The 26812-nt window shown below is 38.0% G+C and overlaps 2 protein-coding genes across 3 annotated transcripts; one reads left to right on the top strand and one right to left on the bottom strand.

The window, feature by feature from the left end:
• Window positions 1-1678: 1678 nt before the first annotated feature.
• LOC113029745 (tumor necrosis factor receptor superfamily member 19-like) lies at window positions 1679-6478 on the bottom strand. Its single transcript, XM_026180737.1, has 10 exons — window positions 6431-6478; window positions 5367-5480; window positions 5103-5281; window positions 4906-5021; window positions 4749-4799; window positions 4559-4669; window positions 4316-4460; window positions 4089-4224; window positions 3216-3255; window positions 1679-1947 (listed from the first exon to the last, which is right to left on the bottom strand). Exons 1-10 carry the CDS (start codon window positions 6476-6478, stop codon window positions 1679-1681), a joined length of 1209 nt encoding a protein of 402 aa, XP_026036522.1.
• A 1514-nt stretch (window positions 6479-7992) lies between these two features.
• On the top strand, window positions 7993-19510 carry adgrg4a (adhesion G protein-coupled receptor G4a). 2 transcript variants are annotated; one of them, XM_026180572.1, is made up of 29 exons: window positions 7993-8057; window positions 8166-8286; window positions 8526-9143; window positions 10185-10282; window positions 10361-10419; window positions 10644-10689; window positions 10884-10921; window positions 11012-11160; window positions 11379-11423; window positions 11569-11640; window positions 11988-12070; window positions 12158-12228; window positions 12319-12346; window positions 12470-12492; window positions 12637-12779; window positions 12851-12980; window positions 13723-13829; window positions 13921-14137; window positions 14247-14412; window positions 14752-14904; window positions 15882-16016; window positions 16100-16145; window positions 16312-16415; window positions 16702-16823; window positions 17354-17622; window positions 17851-17956; window positions 18246-18526; window positions 18827-18928; window positions 19037-19510. In XM_026180572.1, the coding sequence occupies exons 2-29, from the start codon at window positions 8211-8213 to the stop codon at window positions 19123-19125; spliced, it is 3576 nt and encodes a 1191-aa protein (XP_026036357.1). In that variant the 5' UTR covers window positions 7993-8057; window positions 8166-8210; the 3' UTR covers window positions 19126-19510. The 2 variants fall into 2 exon arrangements, with proteins under 2 accessions (XP_026036357.1, XP_026036352.1); XM_026180567.1 differs by having other exon boundaries at window positions 8523-9143.
• The last annotated feature ends 7302 nt before the right edge of the window (window positions 19511-26812 follow it).

Raw genomic sequence — 26812 nt, 5'->3', positions numbered from 1 at the left:
ATAATGAATCTAGTCCTGTTGTCCACTTTGAATATCGTTATGGACCCTATAATATATTTGTTTTAACTCCAACTGCCCTCTTGGCCAAAAAAACCAAACTTTTTTTTTAATGTCAATGAAACATTTTAGTGTCAGTGAGACGTTTTACCTGGATAAATGAAGGATATATAAAACTCACTTTGGCAAAAAAAAAACTGATTACAGGTTCTACCCTGAGACAGGATTGTTGCTTGTGGTTCAGAATAACTTGATATAATTCATGACAGATAGTTTGGACATATCTTTCATAGATTATAGGCCAACACCTCATTTACAACCGTTTAAATACATACTCTAATGAATAATATCAAGTCAGTTTGAGTCAGAAACAACATTTCTGTTGCAAGATAAAAGCTGAAGTATACAGGTAAAAAGTCGCATTGAAGATAAAAAGGTATTTTTTAAGACAAATCCAGAGGACATCAGAGACTGCAACACATATAACATCACAGTTCTATCCACATCATTGAAATGGGGCAAACTGTTTACCAAACAAAGCTATTAGACGTATAAAGATAATTAAAAAAAACAGAGAGAGAAACATCGGAAATCACTTGTTGGCACAACAGAACCAACAAAAGAAGAAGGGACACGATATTAAAAATGCTCTGGTAAGGACAACCAATGAGATTGGACGGTAACTTTATAACGTTGATGGTTTTAGAGTTTATTTTAAAAAATAATATTTAGTGCCTCATCTTTTCACCAGACGATCGTGGTGTGGAGGCGGGGGCTGTGGGGCGCCAATACTTATAGATTACGTTTCCAATTACAGATGCGAGGACGTCACCTAGCGTTCGTATGGGTACTTGCTGCATGCTGATAAATGTAAAGTTTATCCACAAGAGCTGGTGAGAATTCCAAGGTATTCAGGTATTAGGTTTTAGAGGCAATAACTAAAATAGCGACCAATTGAATGAAAGAGAAAAAGTCCCCGTTAAGCATAGTTTGTTAATGATGTAGAATATTTTATCCAGATTTTGGAGTTTCTTGTTGTTTTCAGATTAGAAAAAAAAGACTTCAAACTTGACTGAAGTTGTGTTTACCATTTGCTTTTGAGATGGATTTGGAGAGTAGTGATGGAAAAGATTGAATACTCACCCAAACTAATGCTCCGAAGACTCTGAAGATCTAGAGATCTGGGAAGCTGGTAAGTTGGCAAACTTCTCCCAGTGAGCGAATAACACAATTTCTCAGGGCTCTCAGTTCTTTCACTTACCGTGAACACTGCATCCTCTGTCCTGGTCTGTCTCACATGCTTTAGCCAGAGGGCTGCTCATCATTTTACATGGTAAACAGGAAATAACACTGCACGTAGGGTGCCTTTGCAGTGACCTGGATATCTAACACTCAACTGAGAAATAAATACTTTTCTCACTGCGTTGTTACAGTACATGATCTATTAAATATATATATTCGACTGAAGACGAGAACCTCAGAAAAGTCGGTAATCTGGTATGATTTTATTCCCATTAATACATCAATGCATCATTTCACTCAAAAAATGTTCCTTTAATTAAATGTCATGCTTTTATGTCTCAATGGTAGGTGTTAGATTGACTGAATGATCTGGTGAGAGTCCTGCAAAAAAGAGCAGAAAGTCTCTACAACACTTGCCACCCTCTGGATCTTTAAGACATTATTGTTTTACCACAGCTCTGTGTATCCTCTTGACAACTTCAGAATTAGGCAAGAGTGCAGCAGCCTGGGCCAACTGGGGCAGCAATGTGTAGGTGGAGGTCCGCAGGTACTGAAAAAGTTCCTGGAAGCCTTGGATATGAGGGATGATCTGCGGTGGAACACCCAAAGACTGTGCCAATCTCCTTAGAGCTTTGATGTTGTCAGCAGAGTCAAGCAGGATAGACAAGTCCTGAACTGAGTCGTAGTCGAGCATCTCAATCCTCTGTCCTGCACAACATCAGCACAGTACAAGTAAAATCAGTGGCGTACCATACTGAACTCATCCTGATAGAAAACTTTAAAAACTTTTTAAAAAGGACCCTTTTTCAAATACATATATACATCCCCCTCTTGACCCTGCAGCAGTCTTTAGCCTTCAAGCTCAGGTCCTGAGACCTGGGAGCTTGAGTGTCCTGTGCAGTATCTTTGCTGTTCCTAGGACTGTGTTCTTCTGGACAGAGATCTCAGTTGTTGTTCCCTGGATGTGCTAAAGCCACTTGCCTTGCTTGGGAGTCACTGCAACAAGTGCTCCGATTACCACTGGGGCCATTGTTGCCATCACCCTCCACATCTTCTCTGGATTGTCTCAGGGGTATCTTTACACAGCCTTCATCTGGAGTCTTGCCTGGTGTGATAGACCCTAGCCTTTTTGGATGTTTTGCTGAGAGCTTGTTCCTGTGCTGCCATGATTAGTGTCTCTATGCTGTCTTTCAGTCCAGCTTTGTCCAGTTACTGATACGATTTCTGGATGTCAGCCACTTCCTCTATCTGCCGGTGGTACGTACAGTGCAGGGCCCTGTCTTTCCACTATGGTTCTTCTCCTTTCTCTTCTGATTTCTCAGGTTTCTGCTGCCTGAGGTATTCACTAAGTATCCTGTTCGTTGTGGCCATCTTCCTGATGGACTCATGGATGTTTGTTGTCTGATCCTGGACAGTGGTTCTGACACTCACCAGTCCTCAGCAGCCTTCCTTTTGCTTAGAGACAATCCAGTACATAACAGCAGGGTGCAAGATGCTAACAGGCATGGCATTCATGGAACGCCATAACCAAGTGGCTGGCATAGTATACAGAAACATCTGTGCCGAGTATGGCCTTTAAGTCCCGAGGTCAAAATGGGACACACACCCTTGGGTGGTCACGAATGTCCAAGCTAAGATCCTGTGGGACTTCCAGATATAGATGGAGAAACTGGTAATGGCTAACTGTCCAGACACAGTAATGGTGGACAAACAGAGGAAGATGTCCACAGTAATAGATATAGCTATACTGAATGATAGCAATATCAGGAAGAAGGAACACGAGAGGTTTAAAAAACCCTAAGAGCTGAGAGAAGAATTCAAGAAGATGTGGGGGGTGAAGTGGTAATCGGAGCACTCAGTGCAGTAACTGCTCCAGCAGATCCCAGGAACAACAGGGAATTAAAAAATAAACAAATAAAATAAAATATATAAAATATATATATGCAGCTGTAATGGCTGGTTTGGGACGTACATACCTTCAGCGATCTCCCATATGTCCTGCAATTGTCGTTCCATCTGATAGTGACATAATAAAAGCGACAGAGTAGAAAAGAAGTAATGTGATAGTCACCCAATTTATACATGTGTGAAATACATTGACATATAACTCTGTTTTATTACTGAAATGTTTTGAATGAATAAAAAAGGAGCATCAATCTTTGTTGTCATTATCAAGTAAGAAAAAAAAATAAAGTGTTAGCCAGATGTTTGTGTTTTTCTGTTTTACATCATTATAAATTCAATCATTTGGATTGTGAGATTCTGAGTCAATATACTGAATTCAATCAAACTTTAATCTCAAAGTGATTAACTGACAGTGTCAGTCTTGATTACTGTATGTGTCATTATACTGTGTTTCTCTTGCATATATCATGCAGTGGTATTATACATACACAAAGCTGTGATTCTCTGTTAATGGGTCCTGATCTGCTCATTAACCTGCTATCATTACTATTTGGAATATTTTATTTTAAAGGCATTTTTTTTTTAATCTTCTGGGAAATTGTTTGCAGTATCTTAGGCTTTGGTTCCAGAAAAGAAAAAAAGTCATTTCTGGTAAGTAATTTTCTGTGTCTTGTTCTTTATTTCTTGGAAGAAGAAAGAAGTCCCCGTGGCATAAATCTCAGTAAATCAGGAAACAAAACCAAAGTTTTCTTCATGGTTAGATAACACTTTGACTATCAAAAAACTAAACTAAACTAAACTAAACTAAAAAAAATGATTTTGTACATGAAATATACATAAAATATATAGTATATAACTTCCTACATTTCAAGTTCCTATAGTTTGGCATTGCTAAAGGTGGACTCTAGGTGTGATAGTGATGTAGCTATAGGTATAAACTGTACCTCCTGTGTGATGAGGCTTTGTTGTTCCTGTGTAATACTGTCTGTATTCTGACTGGAAGGCTTGATGTTGGTGGTGACATTAATCACAATAGAAGTAGGATGCACCCAATTCTCATGGCTCACGGAGTACAGACCTCTAGGTTTATAATAAACAATGACAACAATGATTATATCTGGACTGATACAGATAAATGAAAGGCATGGATGTTATAATATTCACAAAGCACCTTGTTGGATTTTCAGCTGAAACTATCTGTGAGGGCGCCTCTTCTGGCTGTGCTGCTCTGTCTGTATGGGTGAACAAAGGTGTGTGCTGAAGGTCGGCAGCAGATAATATTCCTTCAGGCTTGGAAGCGTATACAGGAACTTGCTCTAAAAATTGCAACAAGTGCATATGATCCCATGTTAGTTGAGTAAACAAGAGATAGGTGGGGAGAAGTAGCAGAAACCCAAAACATGATCTGGCTTACTGAATTTTTCAGCAGTCAGGTGTAAACCCCAAAGAAGCAAAGCAAGAAGGAAAATCAAGGAAGCTGTTGCTGAAACAATCAGGACCACTGAAAACGTTTCTTCTTTGACTCCTTAGGGGGGAAAAAGGCAGTCAGGTAAAAGTGACTACAAGACTAATAAAAAAGTTATTCATGATATGAAGTAACTCACTCTTCTCTTCTGGGTCTCTGAAATGTTCTTTAGGTGAGTTGGTGGTGCTCTCTGTAAAAGAACCACAGATAACCTTTCCTTAACCATATCTCTGAACAATCACCACTCAACAAAACTGTTAACATATACTGCTATGCTGTCTGTTTCGGGACCTTACCTGCTTTAAAACCTTTCGATGTCAATAGCAAACACTCTGTATGGATTGTGTCATGACTATAACAAGGTAAGCACAGCAGCTCCACTTCCCCAGTCATGCTCCTGAGTTCATAATACCTGCACAAACAACCCAATGATATGCTTAACACAATATCTAATTTGACTTATGTTTATTTTGATACTGTGCGAATAATTCACCCCGGGAGGCAGTGTCCACACAGGCTGTCACTGGTAGGTGAGCATGCCGTCTCCTCAAGGCGGTTCAGCAGGCTGCACTGGGTGCATGTTCTGCAGGGAGTCACACCTGTTTCTGTACTGAACTTTCTTTCTTCACATGGAATACAGACGCCTTCCCCACCATCTCCAAAACCACAGTCCTGAAAATCACATGTGTTATAGACCTGGAGTGAAGTAGCACATCTAGAAAACAAGCAGTAGCTTAAACAGGAGTGTGTGTGCTACCTCTGAGAGCTCTTCTCCAGGCACACATGCAGGGCATGCAACACAAGTGCCGTTAGGGTGTAAGAACTCTGTCTGATCACAGATGGGCTCAGACTGCACGAGCCCACAGCAAACCTGAAGAAACACACATTTAAAATTGTGAGTAGTGAAAGAGCTTAGAGGCTTTACAAAAGTAACGGCATACTGTTAAAATACAGAAGGAAAATGTGAAGAAGTTAATATGTACTGTAAGCATTTTGCACTTGTTTTTCTATAAAACCTAGCACTTTCAGGACTAAATGACTCCACAGGTCCAGATGTCCCAATAAGCAAAAGAAATGGTCTTGAGAAACAAGTCTCCTTGTTTCTGGAGGACTTTTGGCAATAAGTGCTTTTCACTCATTTTGAGTCCAGCCCTTGTAGGATTTTGAGATTTTTTATAGGTTCATGGCTCCTTTTGGTTTTGATCATTGTTTCTCTTGAAACAATACAACAAAAGTCGTATTGTTTATATTTTTGTTGTTGCCAGTGAGTATCTTCTGTATCTGTTTGTATTTTGTCACATCCTATATCCAAGGTTTGGGTTGGGTCTCTTAAGCAGTATTTAGTCAATTCCCTTTTGTGTTTCCTCTCCTAGTCTAATCTGTTTTGTCCCTCAGTGTCTCATGTGTCAAGTATTAGTATTTTTGCACCAACCAGATGATTGCCAAAGAGCTGTTAATCAAAAACTTTGCAAATTTGAGGGACAGGACAAATGGAGGGCAAAAACAAAGAAGAAATGACAGGCCTTAAAAAAAACTACCTATAGAAACAATGTGGGATAATCTTGACAGAGAATGGAATAAAGATCAAGTACAATAAAAAGAGCTTCAAGCAGCCTGGAGAAGTATTCTTAAAGTCTACTAAAAGGGAATTACAAGAAAGCTTGAGAGTTCAGACTGTGCTGAAGAATAAAGCCAGTCATACAAAATATTGACTTTTAACCTCATTAGAATTCTATAAATTCGTTTCTTATCACAAAATATAGAAGGAGGATTAAAGTGTTAAAGTTGAGAAACCTCTTAAAGGAAAAATATCAGACTTACCAAGAGCAGAACAGCATAGAAACAAGCCTCAACCAGGCAAATGTCCATGATCTTCTCTGTTAAGCACCTTCCTGATACACAAAAATCTCAGCCATAAGAAGTATATGGTTTTCTGACTGTTAGAATCTAAAGTGCATAACTTACAATATAAGGACAATGTCACATGGTGATTTAAAAAACAGTCAACAATTATAAGATATAAAAACTTACTTCAAGTGATCAGTAAGGTTCAGGCTATATATCTCTGGTAGAATAATCACTTATTTAAAGATGGTATAAGCAAGGCTGTGGTCTGTCTCTCAGTAAGTTTCCCCTCAGCTCAGCATAGGGTATGTTTGGAAAAGATGTTTGGGAATCCCCGTCATTTTACATCACTCGTGACGCAGGAGAGCTTCCAAACCTGACCAGTGAATAGAAGCCCCTCACCTGAACACCTGACGTCACATCTTGCCTTCTTAAATTCCCTCTGGGGAACCCACTTGGCTTGTCTGGAGGGTAAGAGGAGGGAGGGGAATTAAAATGAATGAATAAGAGCTTTGTTAAGAGACATTTAAAAGAAAGGTATTGTTTTTGTTTGAAAGAGTTTCCAGGCTGGAATGAAATCTTGAATATTACTACCGCACCCATCGTGCAGAAGGTAAGACTTAGGTTGTGAATTATGCAAGGATTACTAATAAGTCATATCAAACTATGTAATAGTGATACAGTTTTTGACCACTTGGTGGCAGTATGAACACACACGCACACGCAATGCCATCAATTTAAAGTCCATTCTTGTTCAAGCAGTTTCACCGGCATGGCAGGATATTATGGAATAAAAAAAATATGATCATTCATGGAAAAAAAGACAATATTGACATATACAGATTATTTAAATTGTTTAGGCTTAAAGGAAAGCTGTACTGTGAACTTCACGTGTGTCTGCCTGAGCACGTGTCACACAGAAAAGCTAATTAGGTTTGTTTGAAGAGTTATCACTAGAAGAGAATTGTAAAGTACACGTACAATAACATCAAACACGCATTTATGCACAGGCACACAGATACACACACGAACATACTCACATAATTAACCTGGAAATATTCTGGTTGTACAAGAAATTAAAAATGACAACAATATGTTTTGTGTCTATAAAACAAATCTCCTGCGTTAGAAACACAGTCTCCGTATCCATCAGAACAGTTCACAGAAATATTCACTCACATGTGGAAATCAGTTTATGAAGGAACCCTTAAAATAAAAGTATTATGTATTTAGACAGAAGGAATCTCCTCAGCACGTTCACACAAAACAAGAATGTTAAATGAAAACTGTTCCTGACTTTCTTTTTGACCTCTGAGTTTTGTCAGCATATCACTTAAACTCGGTGCTCATATCGAACAAAAGGGAAATAAATGTGCTTAGAAAAAACACTTATTTTGCACACGTTTCATGTGGGCATGGGTTTTAAATTGCTTTGTTTGGTAGTCATGTTTATTGCCTGCGATTAATGAGTAACTCGGCGAAATACGGGGAATTGGGTGTGGAGGTCTAATGGAGTCAAAAGTGACGTTGCCCAGCAGTCTGAGGGCTCTGCTTGCTTAAAACTAGTTCATCTTTAGGTTTCAACCACGTCAAGGAGCCCATGGTAAGTTTTCCGTCACACATGTATGTTTATTGGTAGGATTTGTTTTGTTTATTTTGGGAGTTGTTTTTTTTTTAAGGTGAATGAATGAATGTTACTGTCGCCCTTCAGCAGATGACCACTTGACTCGCACAGAAACCGTTTTCGTCTGCTGCCATGAACTCAATCAAAAGTCTGTCTTCTCTGGCCATCTGTTTCTGTATATTTATGTCAGCTTGTCCTCTGGGTTCAAGTAAGAGAAAAAAAAATTCAAAATATTGTATATTGTGTCATAAAATAATATGTGTATAAACAAAATAATTAAAAAATGTATTTCGTCTTTTGGGAAAGTTGATATTTAAACTTAAATAAAAATGAACTGTGAGTGATTAGGGGGGGGGGGATTTAATTTACTATATATCTTCTGTATTCTGTCTTTTTATATATTTTTTTCCATCTCTGTAATTTCTTCCCATGTTTTAATCTCAGCAGCCTTTGCTAGTACCAGCCTGTGGGGTAAAAAGCTGGTGTTTCAAGTCCAACCGTGTTTGTGGCAGTTACACTCGGGGGTTCCGGTACCAGCCCTCAGGGAGCTCAGTGTGTGCATGAGTTTACGTCGCACCATTTCAGCAGACTGGACAGGTTTTGAATACAAAGCTCCAGGAAACAGAGAGACGGAGCTGGGTCTTGGAGGCAAAAATGGAAAACTATTCGTAAAGTTGTTCGGACATGAGTGGCAATATGAAAATAATCTTACAGTGAATGAGTGGCACTCTGTCTGTCTTACCTGGTCGGGGCAAGCTCAGCGACTAAGGATCTCCATCAACAGTACCTTTCTGATTGAAATATGTCTAACAACAAGCCAGCAACTGTCCAAAAACGGCACTCTCACTCTTGGTGTGTCTCATTATGTAAACGCAAATGGTGAAATCCAACCGGAGACTGGCACTAACTTGGTAGGTGAGATAGCTCTGTTTCGGATGTGGGCCAGAGAATGGAGCCTTGAAGAACTGAAAAACCTGAACTGTACAGATGGGGATTTGGTGAGCTGGGACCTAAAGCAGTGGACCTATAGCTGCCCCCCTGAGCCCAGCATCAACCTACACTGTGGTAAATACATTATGGGCTTTTATTTTTGCATTTCACAGTCATCTAGTTTGGACTATGCACAGTTTTCTAGCTAACAGGGAACTTCCCAGCAACATAAGCAAGCCTAAAATTCATATTCTGAAATATATTCTTATGAAACATGACTCACAAGTTTAAAGATAATGTTTTCTCAGTGTAACTTTCTTAAGATATTTTCAGTCTTCAGATGATAAAATATTTTTTGGGAAACTTTCCTCTGTGTGTTTTACATTATTTCATATGCAGCACTTTGAGCTGTTGTGTTGTGGAGATTTTGGAGCAAGACATTATGGGAAAATATATCAGTCTGCCCATCTGTAAACTCTTAGAGTGGTGTTCAGATAGCCTTGATGATGCATTCATGGTCCTCAGTCGGTTTTGGTGTCTTAGGCTGAAATGTCAAAGATGGCATTTATTTATTCTGGGACTTTTCACCTTACAAGATAAAAATTCCAGTTTTTCACCTGCTGGCCTGTTAAAGATTAGTCTCTGTGGAGTTTGTTTGTTTTCCTAAGCCTGCATGGGTTCTTTCCAGGTGCTCTGGCTTCCTCCCACATTCCAAAGACATGCATGTTGGGTTAATTTTAAAATGGCTATTGGTGAATGTGAGCTCAAATCTTTGTCCGTCGCTCTATGTTAGAGTTGTGATAGCATCGTGTGCAGGATGTACCTCCGCTCTCACTCAAAATCTGCTGGGCTAGGCTGGGTCCTTATAGCAAATATGAAAATGGGTGGATGATATTCCAAATGTTGGATATTTTAAATAAAGTTTAGTAAACAGAAAATTATCCACAAGGCATTGTGAGATTGCTCATGACAAAGTTAATAACAGTTTGAACTTATTAAAAATGTTTTTTCCTAAGATTCTGATATTGTTGAAATGTTTTGATAAGTCTTAAACTAACTTACATAACACTACATTAAAATTATGTATTATTTAAATGAGAGGGGGGATAATATTGCAGTTAGTAAACTATTTAAGATAATAACAGTTCATTTGTTCTTCTTTCTATATTTTTTTAGCATGGTCATTCTACACAGTCAAAATGGAGACGTGCATATTTAACACGTTAAACCCGGGAAATCTTTTGTTGTCACTGGAGGAAATCTCTAAAATCTGGGTAAGAAAAACTTGCCTGAATGCAAATACCCAGATTTGTCTATCACAGTAATTGACTGTCTCTGTCCTCTTTTACCAGTTGGAAAGCATTTTCCACAAAAACACATCTATCCATAGCATCTTAGTGTCATCCCCTTGGTAAGATGTTTTTTCAAAGCTAATCTTTCTCTCAGTACACCTAAAAACGCAGAACGCAAAACTACTAAATAAATAAATGACATACAAGTATCTCAAATTTGTGTTTGAGCATGGCCCTTTAGTTTAATAATAGAAATGCTTTCATTCTAAATGTTTGCTAATTATAACAGCTGTTCTTGACTCTCCTGTCTCTAATTTCTGTTCTCTCTGTTCCCATCCAGCAGTAGCTGCCCCATAGTTAATGATTCTGCTACTCTAGACAAAGACCAGGTACAATTTGATTTTCAGTGGAAAGAATCAGTAATGTTCTCCAAAAATAAACTAATTAATGAATAAATGAAAGTCTTTATTTTTCTAAGGAAGCAATCGTCCTACACAAACCCTGATATCTGTCATGAGACAAATAAGCAAATGAAACCACATAACTTTCCACTAAAGTTCTGAAAAATTTCTGTTATTTTCAGGAATTGGAACTGTTATCAAACACAATCTGTGACAGCTGGTAAGATTTAATAAAAACCTCGAAAAAACAAGAGAGAATCACAAATTACACGGCTGCAAACAAGCTCATGTATTTTGGATTTATTTCTAGCTTCAGCTGTGAAGTGCACATACATGTGAATCCTCCTGCTGATGTTGAAGTGGTTCAGACAGAGATTACAGCATTGCTTAGTTTGCGCTCCCCTTTAAACTTCCTTAATCTGTCAGTTCAGGGCAACGACATTGTTGTACTTCCTGTAGGTGAGTATACTCTGCATAGTTCGCTCACACACACATGCATGTAAAATAACCTTCTTTTGTACTTTAGTGCACTACTGGATTAGCCTAAAATATAATAATGTATGAACTTTCCACGTGTTTATATTTCACACCCACAGGCATAATTAGAACCAGTGCACATTCCTGCAATTCTAAATACATCTAATTGTACTTAAAGCTTTCTTTCTTTTTCCTTTCAGAGCAATTCTCCAATTCGACAGAACCTGCACCAACTGTCAGCTCCGGTATCGATACACCTGCCTGTAAAAATCTAACAATTAGAAGTGCATTGTCTAAATCGATTGCAGGAAATATGTTTTGTCATGTGAAGCAAAGTCTGCAAGACATTCCCCACAAGCTTTGTTATAAACATGTCACTTAAATTTGCAGAGACAACGCCAACTCTCAGTCCATCAGTTCATCCAACGACCAGAGAGCCTTTGCATGTCAATGACACTGCTGGTCAGTTCACTGCACGACTCACATAAATCACATTTATGAATTCGATTTGTTTCTTCAGTAAACAGGTTCAACTGTTTACTTTGTTATATCACAAAATGTCCATTCAAATAAATCACTGAATGAAATCAGATGATGGGCGATCTGCACAAGGACCCTGTTAAACAATAAAATGTTCACATCAATGTTCATGTAGATTCCCACAGATTAAATTCCTTTCTTTCAACAAAGTATTGAGAGAGTTTAAGAGGTGTTTTTTTAAAGTTTAGTTTCACAAGTAATCATAATAGTTACAGTTTTTCAAACACATTGTAGAATTAACTGTTTAACTGTTTTCCCTCCTGCTGTAGAACCAGATCAATTCTTTAGAGTTGATTTGGTCTTAAATATGACTGGAAACCCTTTGGATCCAAAGGATATCATTGAGAAATGGGTAAAACACTAATATAATTGCACTTGAAAGATACTTAGAAAAAAAAGCAAAACAGTTTAAACAAATTTCTTTTGTTTTTGGCAAAAGGTGAAAAAGCAGCTAGAGGTGAATAACACGATGAGTGTACTGAATCTTGACATAAAAGAGAATGCTGTCAGGTGGGTGGCAATAGAACTTCATTTTTATTGCACATTTTAGACCCTTTTAACATGTTTGCCATACAAATATGTCTGTCTAATATTTTATAGAAACATGGAGCATTATTTCAATTTAATGGTGAGTACGCGCTCAACTATAGAAGCAAGAGAGGGCCTATAAAGTAAAGTGGTGTATAATCCATTTTAATATTAGACAAGAACGACTCCATTTACGTTTAGCTGTCTCTGTTTCTTTCTTTAGATTTCTCAGGACCAACCAAAACAGTAAGTGACAATGAATATGGAAGAAAGAGATATATTTATGTCTGGTTTTCTGTAATACTGTAATTCAACTTCATTTATATTCAAATTCAGAAATACTTGTTAAAATCGGTGTCTCTAACTACTAACTGCATATTTCATTATCAGATATTACTGTGCCTTCCATGTTCAGGAATGCAACAAAAACACTGTGGCAGAAATTGAAATCCTAATTCAAGCTGCCTTGGTGTCAAAGTATCAAAATCACTCCATTATTATCCAAACTGTGGAAGTGATGATCAGACATATAGGTGAGCTATATTTCTGGTACAAACAAAAACCTAGGTAAGTTATGGAAGACTAACAGTATTTTTTTTTTCAGTGCCAAAAAACTGTTCAGAAGACACTAGCTTCACAATCTATGGAAAATACATATGGCCTGAAACATTTCCACAAAGAATCCAAGTAATGGGATGCATCACACCAACATCAGAGAGAGCTTTCAGACTCTGGTAAGACATCATCATATTCCTAATCGGCAGATTTAATATTTGACCAGAGGCAATGACGCTTTAATAGCACTGTTTATCAGACTGTTAGACTGCTTTATTGCTATATAAGAGATTATTACACAATATCCCCCATATAATAACAAAGTAGGCTAATATTTGTTTATCAATGAGACAAGCTTTAGACAAGCTATGAAACATCAATTTATCTTGATAATGAAATATGGGGAAAAATAGGGTGTTATTTCTATTTTCTTTTAACTCGTTAAGATCTCTGTGATCTTTGTCAGAACTGCACACAGACAGTTCAGCAAGATGAGGAAAGCTTCTCATATAATGCCCTGTTCCAGCTACTCCACCCACACCATGTGCAATTCTGACCCCACAGACGTAAAACTGACGGATCCCTGCCAGCCCACAGCTCAAGTTGATTATTAGTGTAATGACAAACCTCAGTTTTTTATGCTTCAATGATTGCATTATCACGACACGGAAATGACTGTGTAATAGGGGTAATCAATTTTATGATCTCTTAGTGAAACATTAAGATTACGCTAACGTTTATTAAAATCATTATTGGCCCAGGACAGGGTTGTTTTTTCTTCTTCTTTCTTTTTTCTTCCAGAAGCCAAGATATAGATACAGTGCGACTTTGTGCAACAACTTCAATTAGATCAGACCATAAAGATGTTTGATGTTCTCTTTTTATTATTTCCTCCTCCCTTCAATTCTCTGGTCTGTTTAGTAAGTTAGACATTGAAACTGACACGACCAGATGGGCTGATCCTAACATGAAGAACTGCCACCAACATCTATCAATATCGGACCTTAACAATATCACTGTCACTCCTGGTAAGAGGATCGACGTGCAGTCTGTTTTTATTCCCATTTCTTCACAACTTCAACACAAGCCAAAAAACCCTCTGGTGTTGATGATTTCCAGGTAATGCGGCTGAGGTTGTGGTGGTGATTCAGGACCTTGTAGTTATTCAGTTAGGCAATAGCTCGGAGCTCTCGCCTTCTCACCTGGAATCTGTGGTGGAAAAGCTCAGTGAAGTAGTCGATGAAAGCATCGTTAACTCTGCGGTTGGAGCCAACATCGTCACTATTGTTTCTGATATTCTGCTTTCCAACACTGATGTTACTCCGGTTTCAAACACGTAAGGAAAAATGAAAGTGTGACTCCTGCCCAAGTTTGATGAGCTGTGCATTTCTGAATCCAGTTCTTATTTACATGCTAATCTAAATTTTTTTCTTCCTTGCAAAAAGTTTCCTCAATCTGACAGACAGGATGGCGGATAATATGATATTCCAAGGTGAATCTGCTAATTTAACCGCTCCCCCACTGGGATTTTCCATGATCAATGTGGATCCAGAGGAATTCAGTGGTCTCACCTTTGGTGCATCAATTGTTTCACCAACTAAGAGCCCTGAGGTGAGAGGTTGGAAATGCTCTAATGAAGAGGGAAGTGAATTTGATATATTAGAAATTTCCCTTAATTACAGAAGTTATAAAATATGTTAAAGTAAATGAAGTGCTATATTTGTATTAACTCAATGCGAAAAACAAAAACAGTTTCCACCTGACTGCTTATAGGATAGATTTAGTTGCAATAATGCCCTTGAAAACACAGGTGATTGTTCTGGCAAACAGATATTGTGGCCTCAAGCAGTCATGGCAGATTGGGTTTTAACAGGAAAAGCTCCATGATCCATACAGGCAGTTTTAAAGCAGTGTGCAGCAATGTGACCCTGTTTTATTTTTCTTTCTCAGATGTTTGTCGACCAGGGCTTTGTGAATAAACCACATCCCACAGCAAATGCAACAATCTCTTTGCCTTCTGCACTCAATGATTTTTTCCCTACTGGAGGGAGAAATACAACTCGTGTTCAGTTTCAGTTTTATGGAACACACGAGCTTTTTCAGGTACTGTATTCTTCCCGTGCTATTTGTTACATTGTTTGTTAATTGTTGTTCTTGTTATTCTTTCTTCTTCAAAAATCTACAGTTTATTAGGTGTAATATTTACAACTTCGACTTTGGAAAGGTTGCTTTGTTTTTGAAATCTCTATAAATCCATAAAGCTGGAGCGAGGAGAAAATAAACCTAGCGTTGCATAAAAACACATAACACAACCACTCACAACTGTAACTAACTAGAGAAAATCAAAAAAAATATATCTGGCTTACTGTAATAGGGTAAATTTGAGGTTTCACAGGGATATTAAGTGCCACATAACTTCTTGGCTGGATGCAGTGACCCCCTGTGGTGCCAGACAACCATTTTTTTCTTTACCATCACATAAGAGAGATAGCTAGATTCTGCTATCTTTGGATAGGGTCAGATTAGTTATTTCCCTTTTACACTTTTCATACTAACTTTATCCACGGGTTCTCGACTTGATGTTTACCCTACAAACACATTATCAGTTTAATCTACAGTATAGCTTATTTTGCAGGCTTAGCTTGATTCTACAGAACACTACCCCCCCCCCCCCCCCCCCCCCCCCCCACACACACACACACACACACACACACACAAGTGGGAAGTGCAATCGGATGCAGTTTTACTGGTGCATGGTGGACCTGCATGGCTCTGTCATCCTGGGTAAAACTGGCATGATCTGGTTGGAACTGGAATCAAAATAACAGCAGTTCCTTTTACTGGACAGCAGGAAGGTGTTAAGTTGTGAAACCAGTTGAGTTCATACACATATTGTTAGAGTAAACCAGTTGAAAGCACATGATCTCAGGGGCAGAACTCTACATATTTCTATATTTACAAATTAAATTAAGAATTTAGTACATCTTCAATGGCCTTTACAAAACCATGGCCCCACTGTTGTTGCTTACTACGATTCATTAATCTGGTTGTTGATGTGCTGGCCATTTTATTTTAAATAGGACCTGGACATAAACAATGCGCAGAGCAACTGGACGTTGAACTCATATGTAGTATCTGCCAGCATCAATGACAGCAAAATCATGAACCTGGAAGATCGAGTAGTGGTGACCTTCAGTCATCAAATTCCTACAAAGGTGACAAACAAGTGCTGTTCAGTTTGTGAGTGATATGAAAGTGTATGGGACTCTAATATCATTCTACTTCTCGATATTTACAGCCACGGGACAAAGTACAATGCATGTTTTGGGATTTTTATAAGAATGGTGAGTCAAAAATTCTTTATTATTGGATTTAGTTGATTGACTGTAACTCCAAACCCCTAAATTTAATAAAGCTTTCAAAACTTTTGAAGCTGTGCATCTGTTGATAAAAAGATTTGTGTTTGTGTGCATGTGTGGGTGAATCTTTGCTGGTGTGTGTGTGTGTCAGGTGGGCGGGGTGGTTGGAACAGCAGCGGCTGTGAAACCGAGAGTATTTCTCCATATCAGACCAGTTGTCTCTGTGATCACCTCACACATTTTGCTGTGCTCCTGGTGAGTCATTGGTCTGTTTTTTGTTTTATAGATTTAACTAGAAAACAAACTCCTACAGGCGCCAACATACTGTGTGCAATCTGGTCAGTGCTGGCTGCATGGGTATTTTTCTGCCAGCAATGTGAGATAGTGGTATTAAAGTCACCATGTGTAAAAATAAAGTTGTTGTCATATTATTAGTTTTCCAATAGCTGTGAGAGGTAAAGCCCTGCTCTCCGTGCCTGTGTCTTCTTGATGCCACTGTAGGCGATGCCAGCGTTTAGGTTTTGTACTTTTTGTGTTTCAGAATGTCGAAAGAACTCCTTTCAGTAAGGTTAATGAACAGATTCTGACAGTGGTATCATATATTGGATGTGGTATATCCTCCATCTTTCTGGGCCTCACTCTACTCACCTACCTTATTTTTGAGTAAGTCACTGATACTGATGCTACAACTACTGACTTTGCATTGAAATAGATTTGAGCATATGAAAAGTCTATGGCCACCTACATTTGTGGTCAGAAGTTTCCATACACTGATCGTGGGCACAGATTTCATGGTATTTTGGGCCTTCTAATTATTTCTTTGAAGTGCTTTTTTTTCCAGGGTGAAATGATTGTACAGCGTACATCTTTGATGACTTTACAAAACAACACCAATGTGAGTGATTCTGAAGGTTCTACAATGTCGAATTCAAGACATATCAGCTTCTTGTTATTGATCATGATTGGCTGGTAGTTCTTAAACTTGTGGTGTACAGTCATTCCAAAGAAATCATTAAAAGCCCAGAAGTTACCCAAATTAACATAACAGTCGTGCTCATAATGAGTGTATGGAAATGTCTGTATATACTGAAATCATGTAGATAAGAAAATCTGTAGTACACAGTGATAATTTTGGAGTGACTTTTAAAGCATCAGTCTGCACTGTGGTCTCATTATCCATTTATTTACCACAGGAAGCTGCGACAAGATTACCCATCTAAGATACTCATCAACCTGTCATCTGCACTGCAGGGGCTGAGCATGCTCTTCCTTCTAAACACTTGGCTCTCATCTTTCTCCAATTATGCTCTTTGTATTGCTACTGCTGCAACGCTCCACTATTTCATGTTGGCCTCCTTCACGTGGATGGGCCTGGAAGCTGTGCACATGTATCTCGCATTGGTCAAAGTCTTCAACACATATATCCCCTCTTATATCCTCAAGTTCTGTATTATAGGATGGGGTAAGGAAACATTTCTATGTGCCCCTTTCTGTAGAAACAAAATTGCTCTGCCAGGTGGCTTTAACTGACACATTGGGTACATTAATGGATCGTGATTCTAATCTTAAATTAGATCAAAATAATAAAATGTGTTTATTCTGAAAGGAGTTACAGTTGTTGGAATTGTAGAGGACATATTAAAATAATTGGGATGGACAAACAGAATAAAGTTGAATTGTTTTCTCACAGGTATTCCTGCAGTAATAGTGAGCCTGGTGCTGGTCATAGATAAAGATGCCTACGGCAGTCTTGCTGATGAAGAAATTGAAATGGTCCTTGATTCCACTGAAGCATTGTAAATACTGCAGTTCCGCAATATTACTGATATGAATACTGGATTAGAAATGTAATTAGTCTAATAAACAAATCAAGAGAGTGCTAATTTGCACTGGTTAGTTTGTATGGATGAATGCAAAATATAAAAATAATGACGCTGCTGTGTCCAATTTATTATGTGCGTTTGAGTTGATGAACTAGTCGTCTCACAGTAGAAGCTTGGCTAAGTTAATGGCATTGATGGGATTGCTATAGCTCACTGTTTAAATTGCATTTTGACTTATCTAATTCTCCCTCTCTTCCTACAGCTGTTGGATACAGAATGACATTGTCTTCTTTGTGACAGTGGTGGCATTTATTGGTCTGACCTTGTTGTGCAACATGTCTGTCTTCATCATGGTTCTGATCCAAATTAAACGGATTGGGGCAAATAAGCTTGCCGCAAACAGCCAGGGCTCTGTGCTGGACTTGAAGGCGGTTGCCAGTCTCACGGTTCTGTTAGGCCTCACGTGGTCAATTGGCTTTTTTTCATTTGGGCCTGCCAGAGTAGTCCTGGTGTACCTGTTCGTTTTCCTCAACAGTTTGCAGGGTAAGACTGAGTTGTAGTTGCTATTAACTTGATACTAGCTGCACAAGTGTAACTAATTTCCATTGCTTCTGTAAGCATTTTTCCTAAATTCCAGTGATTTTATAATTTTGTTAGGGTTTTCTCATCTCACAAAGATTTTTCTTTTTAGAATTAGTACAAGTGTTAAGAAATCCTTAAGAGTGTTGTCAAGGCTAAGAGAAAAAGATGAACTAAAACACAAATTTATATCATTTTTAATGTCAAACTGAGTGCAATTGAACGTCACTGTTATTCTTCTTTTGTTTTGTTTTTTTCATCAAGGCTTCTTTGTGTTTTTGTTCCACTGCCTGATGAAGGAAAATGTGAGGAAACAGTGGAGAATCCACCTGTGCTGTGGACGTTTTAGACTCCGTGAATACTCAGGTAGCAGTTCATTTTGACATATAACAACACTGCAGCATAATAGCCACATGGTTGATAGGAAGCATTTTCAAGATGCAGTTTTTTGTATTTCTTGCCTTCCGTGTTCAGACTGGAGCCGCTCTGTGACAGTCGGTGACCGATGCAAAAAGAAGAATCTCGTTAACTCGGATTCGGTCACTTCTGGCAGCTCTCAGTAGGTTTCTGGCTCCTCAGCAGCAGCAGCAGTAAACCAACACCAGGGGGCATGAGTGGACATCTGGATGAATTCTTCAAAGTTTTCCGTTGTTGAATTACAAACAGAAAGCAAAAGGTTCAAAGACAAACTCCCCAGTGCAACTAATGTGCAGGGAAAGCTGAAATATGTCTCAGCTTCACGGAGAAAATGGGTCCAAAGCCATCACTTAAACTCGGTCATGAAAATTAAGCACTGCTTTGATGCAGAAAGTAAAAATCCATTAGAAATCAGTAAACGTGTAAAAGCCGTAAAATTCATTTTAAAGGTTAAAATGATTCATTTTCACATCCATGCATTGTAGTGCTGTTTAAGAAATCTTTCTTTGTAACAAAGCAAAATGTAATGTTCTGCACACTCGATTATTATCCATTTAAATGTCATGCAAATATTGGAGCGTAAAAGTCGTTTTTAAGGTTAATTTCAATAGGATTGTAATGTAATAGGGATTTAGCTGACTTCTTAGAGTATATTTTCTGATATCCTATACAGGATTTGTCACGGCTTACCACTGTATAATGACAGTTTAGCTCTGTGCATGCAAGACGAGATTTAACCTATGACGTAATTTTATTCTTTAACTAAAATGAAATAAAACTGAGCACGTCTCCTTGTTTAAATAAATAGAAATGGCTATGATTTAGTTTAGCTTGTACACAGATTGTGTACATAGTTTAAACATTGCGTTCTGATGATAGTCTTGTGTTTCTCTGACAGTCGAAATGGCAGCACGAACTAAACTTACACAGATTTTGCTTTTATTTTTAGAGGGCAGAGAGCTCCATCTAAGTGATCTATGAAATTCACTGGTATGATTTGAAAAATGAATTAAAGTTAGATTTTTCTGCTGCCTGATGTGTTAACTGGGAAACCTAAAGCTCAGGTCACTTACAAGCTACAGTTAAACTCAAAACCCTTTTTGAAACTTGGACTGCATAATGTTTTAATAGCTTGTCGTTCAGGTTCTGAGGAAACCTGCTCGATAGCATTCTGTTCATAGCTCTGTGTGTTCATGAGTGCTCACACGCCCACCCAGGCTACCACATCCAGTAACTTTAGAGGCTCTGCGAGGGGAACGTTTTGTCTTAAGCAGAAAAGAAAAAGACCAAACGCCTGGCGTTGGTTCTTGGAATCAAATAGACAAAAGCCAAACGACATTTTTTTTTTTCCAATTGCTGCTCATCATTACTTTGATCAACCAGTCAATGCTAGGCTGCAGTCCTTGCTCACCTTTGGTCATCATCAGGTCAGGTAAGAGAAAGAAGTTACTAAAAATATAAGTGAAACGTTTTTATTAGTTCAGTCTTCTTACATGGAAGTTATTCTTCCTGTTCTCACAACAGGTTGAATGAGGTTTTTATACTGTATGTTTATCTCAATCTTTGATACTTTTAAGCTACACTGACTGACTTTTTTTTTAACAACCCATATGCATTATTAAGCATTTCAGCCCCCTGATTTTGACATTTTTGATTGCACATGCATAGTTTATATATTTCTTACTACCAAGTATCATATCAAGTGATATGTGTTTTTGTTTTAATTTTTATTATTATTATTGTCATTCAGTGCATTGATTTTGTTTTGGTGCATTACTTGTTATCATTTATGAACCCTAAATTTTAAATTTAGGTGTCCTTTCCAATCTTGCTATTTGTGTTGAATGTTTTTACATGTTAATCATCATCACAGCAGTGCGTGGTGTGAGTCATAGGGCAGCAGGAGGACCTTTTGGCCTTTTTATTTCTGTGATCTTAATATTAAATAAGCGTGCTTGTGGTTTAAAAAAATGAGCAGATAGGATGTAATATATCTGTCAGTGTTAAGTATATAATGTACGTGAATGTAATAAAATAAATAAAGTGAAAATAGGTTTTTAAGCTTTACAATGATACTAACATATATAAGCTTTTTCATTCTCTAAACGCTCATAAGGTTTTGAGTTCCTTTTGTTTGTAAATAAATCAAAATTATGTATTATCTGTTCACCAGTCACAGCTGACCCATGGAGAGCAGAACAGACAGTCCGATCGCTGTTAGCGTGGAGCAGCACTCCAACTTCGTCATCCTGACATACTTCCAGGGGGACATTAACAGCATGGTGGATGCTCACTTCAACCGTGCTCTCAAGAAAGATTACAGTGCTAAGGAATCAGCAATAAAGACAAAGAAACACTCTAAAACTATTAAACTGGGTGAGAGTATAAACTTAACACTACCTGGCCTCACTCTAACAGCAGAGTCAGCCAGTTTTATCTTCATTCTTTGACTGTCTGTCTTTGTCCCTACAGAGGACACAGCAAGCGCTTGTCAGGGCATTGCTATTGACTCCTACTCAATGTCACAGGTCTCCCCTGCATCACGTCTGCTGACCATCACCACTCCAAACAATACTTCTAGCTCCTGGTCTACATTCCCTACCAGGGCAGGAGAGGGCCCAGGGTTGTCGTCAATTGCATACTCCCTGTCCCCAGATGGGTTAAGTCTCACTGGTCAGCAGTATGCCTCATCCCTCCTCAATCTACTGCACAGCGACCGGGGTGAAATGGGACCAGTTGCCTCCAGTTCCAAGCCCGAGCTCCTTCCCAGCTGGACAATACCTCAAGGGTTTAGAGAGTCTGTGGACCCTGCTGTAGCCTTTGAACCTGGTAATTCTGCAGCTGTAATACAGAATGTTTACAAAAGCTTCCACACAGGAAAATGATAGAAATCCTTCTTGGATAGAGAATTGTCTTAGAATAAGGTTAAAAAAAATCCCTAAGAGGTTCAAAAAAAAATATAAGGAAGTATAAAAGTAAATTCAGAGAAAGACAGGTTGCAATAATAATTAGTTAGAGTAGCCAATTAAAAACTTAAAAATTACTGCACTCACAGGAGCAATTAAATACTTTGAATTGACATACTTAATGTTTTCTGATTAGAGGATTTAAGATTTTCACTTATTTAAGATGATTGTAATGGCTGTAAACTGTCTTCTGTGGTTCAGAAGGAGATTTCAAGTCTCTTTATGATCAGTGCAGTTTTGTGGCATCTTTGCATTATTTTCATGATCTATTCCAAATTGCACTGTTCCATTCTTTTTTAACAGGTTCCAGTATTTTGGATTTTGGCATGTATTCAGGAATATAAGTAAAAATACTTCATTTCACTAGTTTCCCCCAGTCCCTCAACTTAAAATGTAAAGCTTACATGCTTGAATGGCATTTGGGCTATTTTATAACCGAGAAAAAAGCGACAGCCAAAACAAAACAAGAAAAATGAAGTTAACACATTAAATCAGTATCATTAGTATTCTTAAATTATCTCTGATACAGTTGAATTCACAGGAAAGGAAGCATGCTTTATATTCCCATAACAGAACACCTGATCCACATTTAATACGAATTATTTATTAAGAAGGTGACTACTGTGGAGGTCTGCAGATGTGCCAGAGATTATTATAGAGGTTATTATACTACAAAAGTCTAATTGTTTTTGGAGTTTTTTAAACCCCAAAAAGCTGACACTTAATATTATAGCTTCCTTACTTGTAGCACTTAAGAGTTTTGTGCACTTTATTATAAAAATTGCTTCTCTGTTAAAAATAAAACACATATAAATTTATCACATTATATATTGCAGCAACATTTTACTGAACATACTTCATTTTGCACATCCTTTAGAACTAAGCATTTGTCCTCCGTTTTTCAGGACGGCATCTGGAAAAGAAGGACTTGCACTGGTACTGAAGGGAAAACAGCTTCATCTACTCTGTGAACCTGTGGCTCTGTAAAGCTACCTGTCTTTCTGTAGCCGTTTGTACTTGTTCGACGGGCCTGCAAGGATCATCTGAGAACGAACTGAGAGGAAAAAGCTGTGCGAAATGACCTCAGTGCCTTAGCATGTAGTAACTGGAATAATCTTTCTAAAAAAGAACAGTCTCTGACAAACTGGTTCTTCAAGTCCGTCATTCCAGAGCACTGTATGTGCTGCTGCTCTGTTTGTGGTGGAGTTGAATGAAGGCTTTCTCTTTCATTTGTTTGCGGGCATACTTCAGTAAATAGGCCAGTATTAAGAATGAACATGTTGTAAATGTAAGATTTTGACATAACTTCTAATTAATCAATTAAAGTTTGTTTGGATTGGACCTTTAGTTGAAGTGAAAATATTTTATGTACATAGGAACAGACGAATGAAGGATAATGTACTGTAATAATTACATATTTTCTGTAATACTGTCAAGGTAAGGTGTCTGATGGTGTAACAAGAAATCAGATTTACACAGTAGACAAATAAAACTCTCAGATTATCATCCAATGTTAAACAGACATAATATTTTCATTCTGGTTTGAAAAATAACGATCATGCAACAGATAATCGTGTAAAATGAACAATGCTGACACCTTTTGGCATGTTTTATGGCTTTTGCAAGAGCATTTACCCAAATAATGAACTTAAACTTTGATTCTTTAAAGAACATTTGTTATTATATTTGTGTTGTTTTACTTAAATATAAGTTGTATGACTTTTAATTACAACTACTACAGCTACTTGTACTTTAATAAATGATGTGAATATTTCTTCAACTGCTGCTTCTGATTTACTTAAACATTAGTTCATATCACAAAAAGTATTATCCATCCATCCCCTTTATCCTTATGAGGGCTGTGGGGGGACTGGAGCCTATCCCAGCTGTCTCGGTGCGAGAGGCAGGGTGCACCCTGCACAGGTCACCAGTCTGTCGCAGGGCTAACACATAGACACAGACAACCATTCGCACTCACACCTATGGGCAATTTACAGTTTCCAGTTAACCTGTCCCCACTAACTGCATGTCTTAGGACTATGGGAGGAAGCCAGACTACCCAGAGATAACCCACACACACACAGGGTCACATGCAAACTCCACAGAAAAGACCCCGGCCTGATGGTGGAATTGAACTCAGGACCTTCTTGCTGTGAGGCAACAGTGCTAACCCCACGAGAAGTGCCACGAATATCAAAAATGAAACCAAAAGCATGGCTCAATAAATAAATGTAAAGACTTTTACTCAGAAAAACCAGGCAAATAAATTACAAACAGAAAAAATAAAAACATTTAGAGCAGGTCATGGCAAGACCTTTTTTTTTAGCATTTACAGATGGATGGAAATGTAAAATGAGGCCAAAGGCAAAAATATATCACCAGTGGGGTGCTATGTGCATGTTCCTCGAGGAAGGTGCATGTTTCTTTAGGGTCCCCAGTAGCCTGCCTGCCTAAAATTCAAAGTATAGTATACATATCTACATATAGTTCCAGGTATGCAGGCCAAGATTTTTGATTTTCTTAGATTTTTCTTTAATGTTTTAGAAATTATACATTTTTACATATATTCCTTTTATTTATCAGTTTAGTGCAAGAACACCTCAGGTATGAAAAAATAACTGTGAGTGGAGAGCAGGGAAACTTATTTGAGCAGAAAAGGCCTGCAGGTCGGAGTGGCATGGTCTGACAAAACCAGAAGGAATGAAAGAAGGTCAGAAACCATTTACAGTCATTGTGCTTCTTAATAAATAAATAAGTGAGACAACAAAGGTTTCATTTCATACTGCCTTACATACAGTGAAAAGTCATTATGGATACCACAGAGATTTCATTATTAATAACAATGACATGAATAATTGTCATCCAAAGTTAAACCCACATTCAATACAAACGTAAATCTGCTGCTATTTTATTACTGAAGAGAGATCCACTCCTGTGTGAAGTCTGCAGAATAAGCGCCGAATTAGAGCTAAATCAGACTGCCTTTCACAATTCACTGTGTTCTTGAAATCATGTATCAGCAGAAAGTGTCAAAAAGAGATGAGTTTCACATTAATCTTCACAGCAGGGTAATATGGCAGGAATCATCACATTTATAATAATGACATCTTTTTGTCACGGTGCACTGGAGTAGGATGGATGAGGATGTTTTAGTTTCTTACTTATTTTGTCATCCTATTGTGCGAATTTTGACTTTAAAAAAAGAACTTTTATATGCATCATGTGTCATTTTCTGAGAGCTTTAATTTGACTTTTGACCATTTTCAGCGATAAGTTCAGCATTACTGCTGCCGTTTTACATCCGTTTCCATATAGACTAACTATGTTTCTTTGAAAACACTGTTATTTATATGCAGCACATGATAACTCTGAGTGGAATATGTTTAGTGTCAGCTCACCAACTGGTTTTTCTAATAGAGATGACAGTATATTTAACTGTTGACATTTTTCATGGTCACAGATGGAGGACGAGCTGTCTCCACATTATGAGGCTGGTCTAATGATGATGCTGAGTTATTATTAGTTTCTTTCCATCTGCTACTTCAATACAGCATGAATGGGTTACCAAATGGGCCTTCTGGGCACTGTTCCAACAGGCACAACCAGGTGCAGGTATTGGAGGATGAGGTAACTTTCAGGTGTCTGTACTCAGAGGTCTAACATCTTATAATTAAAGCTACTGGCCAACACCTTTATGTGACATTTAACATTCATAGAGCAGGAACATGTTGCAGCTATCACTAGAAAATAAGCACATAATAAACTTGTTTACGGCGGTTGAGCTGTAAAAGCAGCCTTACGGGGGTCTGTAGGCGAGCAAACCTGCCTGCTTATGGAAATTGATAGAATCACATTGGGTGGAAGCAAAGAATACTGTGTGAGCAGAACCAGCCGGTATCACAACTTCCACGCATACTACTTTCAGCTCCAGGCAAAGTTTGTAAACCACATAGTAAGTATAAAGTATTGCATAATGACGACTTTTTTATTTTCACACTGTGTAACACCATTATAATGCTAAGCTTCTGTCAGTTGATTTCGATGTGTTCACTATACAGTTTTTTTTTCTAAATTTCAATATGCAAATGAAATTGATTTTTGACTGCATGAAATTAAAAATGTTTGGATAAATCCCATCTAAGCTACCACAAGGTGCAGTTAACTCTAAATGTACTTGTCTCTCTATAAAACAGCTTCCAGACCTGTTAATTGGCTGTGCATTGAGAGATACAACACACATTTGAGATGTGATATATTCATATGGAGTTACCTTAAATATAGTGGGTAATATGTAACATTTAAGAAATCAGGTTAGATTACTGACAGTTATAAAGAACTTAAGGTTTTATAAGCTTTAGATTTATATAAGATTTATATTTGTTTTGCAATATAAAACAGATGGGAAAATGTTCTACTGTAAAGATGTTGTTTGCTCACAATGCAGTATGGGGTATTTAAAGAACATATAGTTCATGTGAAAATTAAAAATATTGGTCTCCAACACTGACAAAATTCTGCAGTGTTTCAAGTCAATTACAGTGAAGTGTGCAAAGAGAATTCTTAAATGCTCACTTTCTTTTAAGACTGACAGTCTCTTAAAAACAAGAAGCAGGTGTGAAAAGAACTATAGAGGTTCAGATTGGAAGGGCTTCTTGTTAACAATTTAAGGATCTTTCTGGTATCTTTAAAAACACTGCAGAAAGAAGATTGGCAGCAGGTGTGAAGGGGGAAGAGCAGACAATTTGTGCCTCACCAGGGGGTCGGCGTGGATTCAGAAACCATGCAGGCTTGAAACCGTAATCCTCCTTTTTCTCTTGTGTCAAGCATAATCAGGCCAATCTAAGGCCTATGTTTGGGGGCCGGTGTT

The sequence above is a fragment of the Astatotilapia calliptera genome, chromosome 2 (genome assembly GCF_900246225.1).
Source record: "Astatotilapia calliptera chromosome 2, fAstCal1.2, whole genome shotgun sequence".
NCBI lineage: Eukaryota > Metazoa > Chordata > Actinopteri > Cichliformes > Cichlidae > Astatotilapia > Astatotilapia calliptera.
This window is presented reverse-complemented; position numbering and strand designations above follow the sequence as displayed.